Consider the following 13635-nt stretch of genomic DNA (forward strand, 5'->3'; position numbering starts at 1 on the left):
AATAGTCTGTCTGTGTCAGACAATGTTAAGGATAGAAGCAACATGCTTGCCATTGGTGTGGCTTTCCAGGAGTGAAGTAGGTTATAACAGAAGCCTGTGAGAACTTCCTCAGCATCCTACTCTCCACCCCTGCAAAGTACATAATTGGGTCTTTGACTTGACTATGGTATGGTGAAATACGTGAAATGATTGACCCCATCTGATGTTCCAGGATTGATTTAAGGGACCCTGAAACTGTACAGAGCAAACCGGAAAGCACTGCATAACTCAGCAAGTCTCATCCACTTCGCTGCCATGCGGGATGGTGAGGTGGCTCTTCCAAGCAAGCCTCACCGAATGGAGGTTACAAAGCAACAGCAGTACTTGGTGGACTATGCTGAATCTTCGTATTTTCTTTAGTCAAAATCGTGCACACAAGTTAGCCATACTACCAAACTTAGCAAGGCAGAATAAATTCATGACGTAAAATGTGTATCAGCTTATGTTTATTTATAATACTATATCCACAGTACCCATAAGCTAGAATACCCTTGAGTCAAAGGATACACTTTTATAATGCCTGCGTCTTCATTAAGATTTCATCATCCACCTACACTAAAAAGCCTCTTCCTCCACTTTGTTATATCTGCTTTTACCCAGACTCTGTCCTGGCATTATTTTTCTAATCTCTAGTTCCCTACTTTACATGCACTCTCAAATTTTAAACAAGCAAAATTTGTGCATTAGTGTGGCCTTTTCATCTATGATTTATGAATGACAGGTTCCTCGGTGCAGCTTAATGGTATGAGAGGGAGACATTATTTTAAACATTAAAGTGAAAACCATTTGCAACTATGATAAGAGAGGTCTGTTGACATTAAAGTTTAAAACCTTCACAAGGTAGAGGCGAGGCTCTGAGCCAACAGGTGAGGGCACCATGCATGCAGTTTGTAAGGGAGTTTGTTCAACACATTAGCTGTCTCCCTTTCTCACTGTTTCACAACCTGTAGTCTTTGGTGCGTCAAACAATCCATCAAGTCATCAGCAGCAACCAGAGTTTAATCGCTTAAAAAGTACTTAGAGTGCTGTGCAGAGCATTCACTTAATAGAAGCCCCATTTTATCTGTGAGAAACTTTTACCTGCATTCATGTCAGCAAAATATATTTTTAAAATGGAACGGTCTAAAGCTGAATTTGTTCCTCTTACATGCTCCATCATTTTCCATTAAAGTTATTCTTCTAGATTGTAACTTGGAACGCACGCACACGTACGCTCACACACACATGCACACACATTATGTTGGGCACCAGAAGATATAATAACTGAGGGTGTGTCCAGGTGAGCTATTCATTACATACTGTTATTTGCATGCTCAAAACCTGTGTTTGGTGTCTTCCTGTTTTCTCCATGCAAACAATAATACTAAATTAAAGAGGAGACTTCGTTACTGTGATTATTTGGCAACAAATCCTATACTGTCTTGGCCATTGTGATCCTCCTCCTCCTCTCTTATCAAAACTTCCCTCCCCCATTTAAACATTTTTAATGTTACATTTGTCACATTACACTGTTGCATGAGTTCCAAATGTTCCCTTTTCCCAACAGAAGGAGTTTACTCCATGGGAAGGAGTCTTTTTCTGGAGGAAGTGAACCTTTGGATACAACCCCACGTGCTCAGGTTCAACTGAGAAAATTCAAGGTTATTTCTGAAACAAATTAAAAACCCAATCCCTCTGTTTCATAGGAAATGAAACACAACCCCTTTCTTTAAAAGAAGTATATGCAGATCAGCACCCAAAGTTTGAGAAGTCTGTAAGCCTATGCGGCAGGGTCTTGCTATGTACTGTGTTATCTGTACAGCACCATGTACATTGATGGTGCTATATAAATAAATAATAATAATAATAATAATAATAATAAGTCTATGGCTGAGCTGCAGAATTCTGCAGCAGATGGATCTCTGTCTGAGCTAGTAAAGCAAAGTACAAACCATCTTATGAAACTCAGCTCCTAGGATGTTCCAGCCTACTAGCCCAGCCCCTCACCTCATTGTCCTTGACATCTGGTCCAATAATCAGTTTCCAGTATCAGCCAGCCAGATGCCAACAGACGCTCACAAGTGGGTGATGGCTTTCTCCAGCATCTAGTACTCAGAGGTACACTTCCTCTGAACCTAGAGGTTCTGTTTAGCTACTACATCTATCCTCCATGATTCAAATTGTGGTTTGTTTGTTTTTAAGCCATCTAAGTTAGTGGCCAGGATCACATTTTATGGCAGTGAATTCCATGAAAATTGGGGGATTCATAATTTATCTGCCCTGAATCAATTTCAACTGATAACTAATGAAGTCCCAAGTTACTGGGTGACCCCGTAGATGATCCTGACTGCAGATACAGCATCATTGATGGAACCAATGATAGGAAAATGATCAGGGATGCAACCCCTTTCTTTAAAAGGAAAACAAACAAACAAATTTTTGATCTACCTTCTCCATGCACCTTTCAAAATTATAATAGTGTGCTTATGTTTGTACTTAGGCGTACGTACTGGAATGTTCCTCACCAGTTCAGATGTTCTGCCCAGTGGCTTACACATCTTGTATGAGCAGTGTAACATTGAATAATGATGCTTATGGAGGACATAGCAGAAACATGAGCCCTAATCACATAAGTTGTCACTGAATATTCTTATCTCACGTTACACTGCTAAGGTGCCGTAAGTACAGGAAAGTACCATATGAGCAATTATTTGCAGGAGTATTCCAGGTGTGTAATCCTATACACACTTACCTAAAAGTAAATATCTGTTAGCACAGTAGCAGTTTTGCTGACAATGGCAAGGTACAGTATATTTATTATAATCAGAGTCATGTGTATGCTGCTATTCTTATAGGAAAAACAGAATGAAGTAGCGGGTGAAGAATTCGGGTTCCTGAAAATCTCAGCTTTAATTCCCCACCCACCCACCCAACAAGGCAAATTTTTGTAAACTGCCCAGAGAGCTTCAGCTATGGGGCGGTATATAAATGTAATAAATAAATAAATAAATAAATATTTCTGGCCTTCATGGCTGTGCAAAGACATGCATATGGTATGCTTGGGAATCTGAGGCCAAATTCTGCTGATATCCTGGAAGCTGGAAAGAGGGCTCAACAAGATTCTCAGTGGCTTAGGCAGGGCTTCCATGTACTTGCCACTCCCATGACTAATAAAACCACAATAAATTATGAAAAAACGTCAAAAGTTGCAGAACAGGTTATGCAAAAGAAAAGAAATTTCAAATGCACTCAATCTGCACTATTTCTACTGCTTCTGGTACAGTATTTGAATGCTATTGATTTTATTTTTTAGTGTACAGTATACACACACACACACACACACACACACACACACAGGCCTAATTATTAAACAGATATGAATAGATCTAGTGTGAGGGTTGGATCCCCACATAATAATAATAATAATAATAATAATAATAATAATAATAATAATAATTTATTTATTTCCCACCTCTCTGATTGGATCGAGGTGGGGAACAACAGCAAAACAGCTCTCGGAGACCTGCTTTGTGTCACACATCCGGATGGGAGAAGGGCAGCCAAAGTCTGCAGCCAGCTTTGCTGTCGCCTTTGTGCATTCAGCCTATTTAACAGCAAGATAAACTTTTAATTAATTAATTAATTAATTTTATGTAATAGATTTATATTCCACTTGCCATATTTTTCTTTGAAATCGCTAAGTGTGTGCATGTGTATCGAGTAAACTAAACAAGCCTGATTATAAGTCAGACGCGAACAGATTTAATGCGGAAGAAATCCTGCCATATCATGCTGGATACTTCAACTAGTTCAAAATATGGCAGCCAGGCTGGTCACCGGTACACCTAGGGGTGACCACATCACACCAGTCTTAAAATCTCTTCACTGGCTGTCAATTAGTTTCTGGGTGAAGTATAAAGTGTTGGTTATCACCTTTAAAGCCCCACATGGTATGGGTCCAGGCTACCTGCGGGATCACCTTCTCCCGTACAATCTGCCCCACACACTCAGGTCCTCTGGGAAGAATTTACTCCAGCCAACAAAAACAAGGCTGACAACTATTACGCAGAGGATCTTTTCTTCTGCCGCTCCAAGTTTGTGGAATGGCTTGCCGGGAGTGATTCGTCAACTTAACAGTCTTCCAGAATTTCAGAAAGCCATAAAGACTGATCTCTTCCGGCGGGCCTACCCAGCTGAATTTTAAGATGCCTTTGTTAATGGTGTGCTGCTTTTAATGATGCACTGGTTTTAAATGTTTGAATCAGTTTTATGTACTTTATGGTGTTTTTAATTGTGTTGTACCCCGCCTTGATTCAGAGGGAGAGGCGGGTAACAAATAAATAAATGTATTATTATTATTATTATTATTATTATTATTATTATTATTATTATTATTATTATTATTTTAGTCTCGCACTAAACTTTAAATCCAAAGGAGCAACAGGGAAGATCAAGATCCACCCTTAAAACAAAGGAGCCCGGAGTACACAATAGAAAGAAATACCTCAGAGAACCTGGGGAGTTTCTCTTACTTATTACCTGTTATATTCCACTCTAGCTCTAACTACTCAGAGTTTGTAATACACAAACAGCTTTCTCCTGGGTCCACTATTATTTGATTTTGGAATAAATTCAACACCAGGTGTATTGTTCCTTACAATAATGTGTTTCTACTTACTAGAAGGCAAAACACCCTGGATAGATCCCTGACTTGGGATATCAGTTCAAATTTGAGCAGGGATGCCCAATAAGCAGTCAGTGAGCCAGACCAAACTCTTGAGGAAATTTAGTCTGGTCTCTAATGGCCTAATGAAGTTGAATCAAGTTATGCTACCAACTTTACCCTCAGGTTCATTAGTAAGGAAGAAAATCAGGGGTGGGGAAAGTGTGGAACAGCCATTTTCAAGTGGTAAGAAATTGAGTTATTCTAGACTTTAATGGTACATCTCTCTACTGCACCTTGAATCCACCTTTATATAAGACGTATTCAATCTATAAACATATGTATATGTATATAAAGCTATGTCTGAGTGCATATGCTCAACAACTGTGATGCTCTTACTGATAATGACAGCAGCTTTATTACAGAACCCAAGCACTCATGCATGGGCCAATTTGTTTGACAAAACGTATTTCCAGCCATGCTCCTCCACTGCCTGAACACTGTTTAGAGAACAGGGTGGCCCCTGAGAATAAAGAACTTACCCATCCCTGCTCTAAAAGGCCCCAAAGAAGCCTGCTTTAGCACTGTTGTATCAGCAGTCTGCAGTTTTAGGGTAGGTACACCTGATTTCTCTAAAACTCAAACAAGATCTGGCTATTAGGGTCTGTATCATATTTTCAACAGTATAAATCTTAGCCTTTTCTCTCAGTTTGGCTCTTTTAATGAATTCTCTCCCTATGAGTTCGTAAGAATTTTGGCTGTCCTAGAGGCATCTTGTTTTATGGTTGTGGTTGTAATGACCTTTGTGCCATAGACAAATAAAATGTATATATCTACAAGATCTTGCTAATCAAGTATAGTATGATGAGGTGATCCACCCAGCATTCCTCTCATACATAGAGTAAGGGTATTCTCTAAGTCAAGACACTAGGACAGGAGTAGAACAGTGTGCCCCCATCCCACCCACCGCAGCACTATGGAGTACAATCTAATTTGTTTGCAAGCTAGATTTCGCACTTCCGGGGCTCCTTAGCAGCTACATTTTGGGCAGTGGCCAGGCAGACTGCGCTCATGGTATGTGTGTGGGGTGGGTGGGAACCTCCTGAAGTTGCCTACCCCTGCACTAGGTGAATGAGTCAGAGGGCTTGTCTATACGGCTTGTTTACCCCAACCTAAATGCACATATTCGCATTTCAGGACACATGACGTAGCATCCATTCACCGTAGGGCCGGGTTTTTATTTATTTATTTATTTATTTATTTATTACATTTTTATACCGCCCAATAGCCAAAGCTCTCTGGGCGGTTCACAAAAATTAAAACCATCATAAAACAACCAACAAGTTAATGTGATAATGTGCATATTCGCATTTGTGATTTACCATGACTTTTGGATCATGTTTGAGTTTGCACCACGTTATGGTTATGTGTCTTTGCGGGAGTTAATTCACATTTTGACACATGGGCAGAGCTTTGAGGGTAGGACAACATGATTGACCGATTCCCCACCTATTGGCTGCGTCTTTCCTTCGCGCTGTTTTTAGTTTGAATTCTCTGATTCTGCAGAGCTCCGCATATACAAATTTTTAGCTTCCATCGTCTCTCCTCCGTAGCATCATATATATGCATGTGCACATTTATAACTGCACTATAAAAAAAATTCAGGAAATAAATAACTGTTGCTGCTGCAGTGTGACGCTCTTTACCTAGATTCGAATCAATGAAAATTCAGGTTTATATTTAATGAGGAGCAATCCCGTTGTTGTATAGACAGGGGCATGGAGGACATTTCCGTTGCAAATAGGCAGCTATAGAAGAATGTCCCAACCATAGACATATTTAAACATGGGATAGGAGAAGCAAGGAAGCTGGAAACAAGCAATCAGAGCCACTGGCAGCATATACTGCTGGGAGAAATATAAAGTTGTATCTGGATGTTGAGCTGTGTGGTGGTGTCTAGGGTGTTTGCATTCTTTACTTATATAGGGAGGGGGGGAGGAGAAGGAAAAAAGACACTCTGCTTGTGCATGCCAGCCCCAATAAAAAGACACGTTGGTACTCTAGAAGCAAAGCCAACGGCCAATGACCATGCTTGCCTTAACCTGAGAGTGGTTGACTCCTTGAATCCATATAGAAAAGAGGAATGACATTCCTGGCACAGAGGAAAGACTTTTGAAGGAGGAATCCTGGTTGTGGCATTTTAAGACTGGGAAAAGGCAAGCACTGGAAATACCGAGCAGGATATAACACTTTGAAAGTGGTTTGAAAACAGTATATGAGATGTGTCACGGGCCCCAGCAGTTGTCAGCGCACTTCAATACCTTTACAAAGCAGTAGCGTAGATCCTGCCAGGAACTGACCTATTAGCTAATGAAACTCTAAGACATTTGAAATTTTGTTAGGGCGTTCACGGTTGGATTTCAGAACTTTCTCCACTCACTGCAACACGATGCAACATTTCGACAGGTACGCACACTATTGTCCTATATATTGTATCATGTACAAGTGTGTACGCACGCCTGCCAGTTGCTAGGTTTATTCTTTTTGCTGCATTGGCCTTCTGTTATAGTCTTCCCTCCGGTGCTGCAGGACGGACATGCTCAGTGTGATCAAGTCACAGAGAGGCAACACATTTGAACTGCAGGACAAATGATCCGGGGCAGAGATAGAGGAACACTCTGCATTAGTGACTAGGACTGCCACTGACCGAGGGTGGGAGGGTGGGGACTGTCTCTGCTCCTGTCGGCTGTGATGCTGATGTCATTTGAGAACACATCAAACCGCAGGGGGTGCCTCCTTTTCCGGTGCAGCCCCGTCTCTATTATTCAGCCTGTCAAATTGATGGCCATTTCACTAGTATTCCTATTAAAGTCACAAGATTTCCCTTTTATGTCAGGAATTTACCACCCGAAACAAACAACACGTACAGACAAAACGAGGCACAACAGTGTTAAACAACGACCTAACCATTTAAAGCTCTAATATGTACTGTTGCAGTTTTAGTGTCCTGAAGGGACCAAAGGGAGGAATCAGAATGTTAGAATACTGCTTTTGTCTTTACAAAAAGGCTCTGGGTTTCAATAAATACATCAAACGAAATGCCAATGTCCTTTACCTTGGAGATTTTGCAATGGCAAAGTCATAATGCCTCCTGCTGCAGCTGCTGCTACCAGCCCTTGGATGTTGGTGAGATTGGCAGTGGGCAAAGTCAAGACCAGCCCTTGCTGGCCACCCAGTTGACCAGCCATGTTGAAAGGGATGAGAATAGGTTGGTTCAGTGCTGGAGCTCCCCCAGGCATCACCCCTGCTACAGCTGAGGCTAGCTGCTGAGCCGTCAGAAGTGGCTGAAACGAAACATAATGACCATATTTTATCATACAACCAAATCGTCAAAAAACAGCTCAGATGTAATCATTTCATTCTAATGAATCTGTTCTAAGGGCATGTTTCAGGTTTCTGACTTCAAAGACAGAACACAAGCACAAGATGAGTTTACATTGGGCTTGCAACATTTAGGGCTCAATCCTATTGATGTTTAGACAGGAAAAAAGTTCTACATCTCCCAGCGTGCCCCATCGAGCCAACTGGGGCATGCTGGGAGATGGAAAACTTTTTTTTTCTGGCTAAACATGAATAAGATTGTACCCTTAATCAATTAATTGATTAGATCCATCACTTTAGATTAAACCAATTTTTAAAAATCGTGTGTGTGTGTGTGTGTGTGTATACACTTTGTATGTGGGTGTGTCATTTTAAATTACATATTAAAAAGCATAGATTAGAGCTATGTTAAAAGAAGCTTCTCCCTTTTCTGTAACACTGGGGGGATACCACTTCTAAGATGTTGTCTGCTCTGAGAAATGTTTATAGCATCAAAATGCAAGGAAATCTGCTTCCTTGGACCTGTAATATTGTTTTTACCCATTATGCAAACTTTATGAAGTAACTAAAACAAATATGATAAATTACAATTTCTTTAATTAGGATGACCATATGAAAAGGAGGACAGGGCTCCTGTATCTTTAACAGTTGCATAGAAAAGGGAATTTCAGCAGGTGTCATTTTTATATATGGAGAACCTGGTGAAAATCCCTCTTCATCACCACAGTTAAAGTTGCAGGAGCTATACTAGAGTGACAAGATTTAAAAGAGGGCAGGGCACCTGCAGCTTTAACTGCTGTGATGAAGAGGGAATTTCACCAGGTTCTCCATATATGCAAATGACAACTGCTGAAATTCCCTTTTCAATACAACTGTTAAAGATACAGGAGCCCTGTCCTCCTTTTCATATAGTCACTCTACTTTAATTGGGCTGCAGTCCTAGTTTATACAATAACTTATGACAGGAAAAAATCAGTGCATGAGAACGTCTGCTGCTCCCCATACATTCTTCTCTCCAAGTAAAGGGGAATACTCCTAACCAGCCAGATTTTTCTTACAATGTGCACTTACATTACAGCCTAACTACACGTTATATAAAACACATATAACAATTTGTTTTAAAAAGAAAAAGTGTTTTGGAAAAGGAAATTTAAAGCAGAAAATGGAAGAAAAGGAAATTTAAAGCGGAAAATGGAGGAATATATAACCCATGCCTCACTTCCCATTTCTCCATTCCAAATAACCTCTCCAAGCAAGCTCCCCATGCCCACCCACCCCTGCCAATTTTGAAATGCTGTTTGCCTTGGCATGAAAAAAAACCCCATCTAGGAATTGTTGTGGACTCAGCCATGGCTAAAGGCACATCTATAGGGTATTGTTCAAAAGTTAGCAACCCTACGTCTGAGAAAGCAACCAAGCCTATCATGCCAAAGAGAAGTCTGGTGTACTTACTTATAAGTAGAACCAAAACATTAAATGAACCAAGAGAGTTCTGCCTTGTTATAGATAGATACTGGGGCAGACTGTAGTGGGTTTAATTGCTGAAAAGTATATTTCAACTGGAAGGAATGCATACCAGATATGTATTAACTTTTAAAAATGCAATAGCTACATACTTAATACGATAATAATTAAAGCCTACATTTTAGGGCCTTGTTTATCTATTACTTTGTTTTAATTGGTTTTACTGTTTTTAAATTCTATACTGTTTTTAGCTTATCAATGGTTTAATTTGTTTTTAGCTGTGTATATTTATTGTTTTATATTGTTTGTATGATTTTATCTGTATGCCACCCTGAGATCCTTGTGATATAGGGTGGGATACAAATGTTTTAATAAATAAATAAATATTTTAATAACACTCTTCAGTCATATTCCCAAGGTAGCTTATATAAGAATAAAAAAATTAAACATAAATTCATTTTTTTGACTAGACAAAATATAACCTCATGTTTGTACCAGCTTTTTTTCCTGGAGTATGTCCCAGAAAAAGCTCAGGTAGTTCACACTATACTTCCCCAAGCTGGTGCCCTCAAGATATGTTGGACTGCAAGTCCTATCATTCCCATGGATCCTCACATCTGGAGGGCAGCAGACTATATCCTGTATGGAGTCATTGTGCCACATTTGGTTTAATCCTCCCTTCCCGATGCACAGTAGTCCTGAATTGAATCAAGGCTGAAATTTGTGTAACATGCAATTTGACTCGACCAGATTTGTTCAGGCATCCACAGGGAATGATATTCCTCTTTGGGCTTATATTTATTTACATGTTTAGACAGAAAAAAGTATTTCCCAGTGCTTGACATCCCAGGATTTCCAAGCATTTTACATGAAAATATATACAAGACACTAAAAAAAACAACCCCATATAAAAACATTATAAAACAATAAATACCTCAAAAACATTACAATAAAATCAATAAGATAGAACAGTGTCATGATCGATTACAAGTCCGGGAAAGCCTCTTAAACAAGTCAGTTTCCACCTCCTGAACGACACATGTTCTGGAGGGTGTGCACCACTACCAAGAAAGCCTGTTGACATGCTATTACCTGACGACTCGCAGGTGGTTATGTAGAACCTTTGGGCTTATGTTACCCCGAATCTTTCTTAAAGTCAAACACAGTAAGGATGGACGAACTCAGCCTTGCTCACCCTGCACTCTGCTCACCAGGTTCCCACTGCCTGCCCAACCCTGGTGGTCCTGCAGGGTGAACCACTGAATGGCCTAGCAGGTACTTGACTACAGCTTGCACCATCCCATTCACCTGCAAGCTGCCATCTTGCGAAAAACCGTGGGTAAGCTTTTTACATAAATCACCATTTTGCGCAAAATGACCATTGTAAATAGCGACATTTGCGCAAAATTGCAGGCATAAATGGTCTAATTAGACAAGATGTATCCACAATCACCCCTCAGGAATTTAATATTTGGAAGACCCTGGGGAAGCTGCTGAGCCCTGAGGAATGACAACTAGAGCTGAGTTAAAATTTATCAGAAGACTTTTTCTCAGAAAAGTCCTGGCTGTTTTTTTTCTTACTCTCTTGTAAATGAAAGGTCACTTTGCATAATGTTCTCCCCATTCCCCCACCCCCGGTCATTCTTTTGTGGATTGCTGCTAGGCCCTGGAATGCTGGTAGGTATGGAGTTTTGTAGAGGATGCAAAATGGGAGCCAGGCTGCGAAAATGGTTGACGCTGTTGCCACTTGGAGTAGCAGCGGCCGAGCAAAAACAAAAAAAACTTTATAGAAAAAAGAAGAAAGAAGCTGTGCTACAACCCTTGCCAATGGCGAACCCTACCCTAGTAAAATTCGGTGAAATTGTTTCTCCAATTTCTCTGCCGACAAATCAGGTGGAGAATTTTGTATAGCTCTATTTAAATTTGCAGCACATGCCATACTTTCTAAACTCTGTCATAGCATTGTTGATTTCCTCTAACGTCTTTCCAGTTTCTTTACATCCTACTTAAAAAATGCTAACGAAGACTGACAACAGGGCCCCCAGCCGAGCTGTGCTAACTAAAATACAGGTATTGGTTACTCTGGAGAAGAAGGCCAGACATTAAATCCAATCACCAATTATTTCCTAAGAAACAATTTTAAACAACTTTTTGAGTTGGCAGCACACCCGGTGGACCTATCTGCACTATAGACCTAAACTGGTTTATGTCTCAATCCTATGCATGTTTAGACAGGAAAAAAAGTTCTACAACTCCCATGCTGGCTGAGGAATGCTGAGAGATGTAGGACTTTTTTTCTGTCTAAATATGTATAGGACTGCACCCTTAAGAGCCATTCCTTCTCCCCAGGATTAGGAAGTGGCCTTCTACCAGGTCAAACTATTTGTCCAACCAGCCAAGTACTATCTACTCTGGTACAGACTCTCTGGGGTCTCATGCAGAACTCTTACCCACCACTCCCTACCTGATCATTTTTTAACGGGAAGGTCCAGGGGACTGAACCAGCCATCATTTGCATGCAAAGAATGTGCTCTATCACTCACCTACAGTACCTCCCCAAATATGCAATGCTCCATGAATTAGCATGTAGCCCTTGTGCAGGGGCCATGCTAATATTCTCTACATTGTTCCAAGTTTAGTATAAGTACCACTGAAACAAGCACAGATTCTTAGCATCCTCATCAAACTACAATTCCCAGGATTCCTTGAAGGAAACCATGCTAGTTCAAGAGGCATACACGATTTTAAGTTACTTGTGTCAATACGCCCAGAGACTGTGGGCCAGAACATCCGCCAGCATTTCTCTAGCAGCTGCCTCAATCACTTTACAAAGCCTTCATCATTTTGCTAAGCATTATGGTGTAATCTACATAAATACTGGTTGGCTCCAAACTAAGATAAATGTAAACTGAAACAAGCCTCTGTGCAACATACACAACTGTCAAACCTAATAAACTAAACTTGCATTAAAATTACAGAGTAGTTTTACATCAGCTTATACACTGCATTAAAATAAAAGACAAGTATGAGTCTCTAGTAACTTAATTGAATGGGAAAAATCTCTAATCCAAATCTTAAATTTTGCTTGGAAAGTATACAGAAGTATAACTTTATTTAAAAATACACAGACACAATGTATAAACTCTCTCTCTCTCTCTCTCTCTCTCTCTCTCTCTCTCTCTCTCTCCATACACAAACACTTTAAAAATCTTTTAATTGCTATACACACCTTGTCTCCACACATTTTGAACTAAAGCATGAAACCAAACAATGATATTTTATCCATTTAGTTGATTGTTAATATTTGCTTTCCGAACACTGATTTTTATTTATGCTCAATGAAACAAAAAAACTGACCTGGGGCCCAACAGGGAATGCTGGATGGGTTTGACTGGATTGGTGCTGGTCAGATGTGTTCGTATCAGACAGCGCTGTGTTTCCTCTGGCTCCTGGAATTCAAATAAAAAGCTCTACCTTAATATCTAGCCTGGGGACTAGCACATTACATTTTGCTGTGATGTCACATAGCATCAAGCTGAAAATGATATGCTAAAGCGGTTTATCAATAACTCAAGCGCTCAAATCACTTATCAGCCGCATAAATTATGCTAACGTTCATTCAGGCCAGCCTACTCTCTACAAAGAGCGATACGGAAATCTGACAGCAGTGAAACTGAAGCTATCATCAACACAGCTAATGTGGGTTGCATTATACATCCATTTACATAAAAGCAATGAGCTTTCTGCATGGAAGGAGGCAAGAAGGGTTTTTTTTTTTAATGCTAAGGTGAGCAAGAGCTATCCTAATTTTACAGAGCAAAAAATCATCCAGGCCAAAGTCAAGTCACTTCTGATTTACGTCTCAGTAAAGGTTTTTTTTTTAATCCTCTGTAAAATATGTAATACTTGCAATACAACTCCCTGTGTAACCTAGAAATTCCAAGCCAATTGGGCTTTCCACACACACAGAGGGGGCTTTGCAAGAATCACTCTACACAGTCAGCAGAATGAGGTGGTAGAATTCTAGACTGTATCACTTCAGACTAGAGCTGGATGCTCACGGTGATATCACTGTATGATCTTCCACATAAAATTCCATGGGTGTAGAA

At 40.1% G+C, this 13635-nt stretch overlaps 1 protein-coding gene and 1 non-coding gene across 3 annotated transcripts in view; both read right to left on the reverse strand.

Annotated features, from left to right (window-relative positions):
* Window positions 1-13635, reverse strand: part of POU6F2 (POU class 6 homeobox 2) — a 362238-nt gene that overhangs the window by 180003 nt on the left and 168600 nt on the right. For both annotated transcript variants that reach the window (XM_063129575.1, XM_063129585.1), the window contains 2 exons: window positions 12884-12975; window positions 7797-8025 (listed from right to left, as the gene is read on the reverse strand). In XM_063129575.1, the coding sequence (XP_062985645.1) occupies window positions 7797-8025; window positions 12884-12975 (321 nt within the window). The remainder of the gene's footprint in view (window positions 1-7796; window positions 8026-12883; window positions 12976-13635) is intronic.
* LOC134413475 (U6 spliceosomal RNA) lies at window positions 12083-12189 on the reverse strand. Its single transcript, XR_010026486.1, has one exon. It is a non-coding gene; the product is annotated as a U6 spliceosomal RNA (small nuclear RNA).

This window comes from Elgaria multicarinata, chromosome 1 (assembly GCF_023053635.1).
Source record: "Elgaria multicarinata webbii isolate HBS135686 ecotype San Diego chromosome 1, rElgMul1.1.pri, whole genome shotgun sequence".
Lineage (NCBI taxonomy): Eukaryota > Metazoa > Chordata > Lepidosauria > Squamata > Anguidae > Elgaria > Elgaria multicarinata.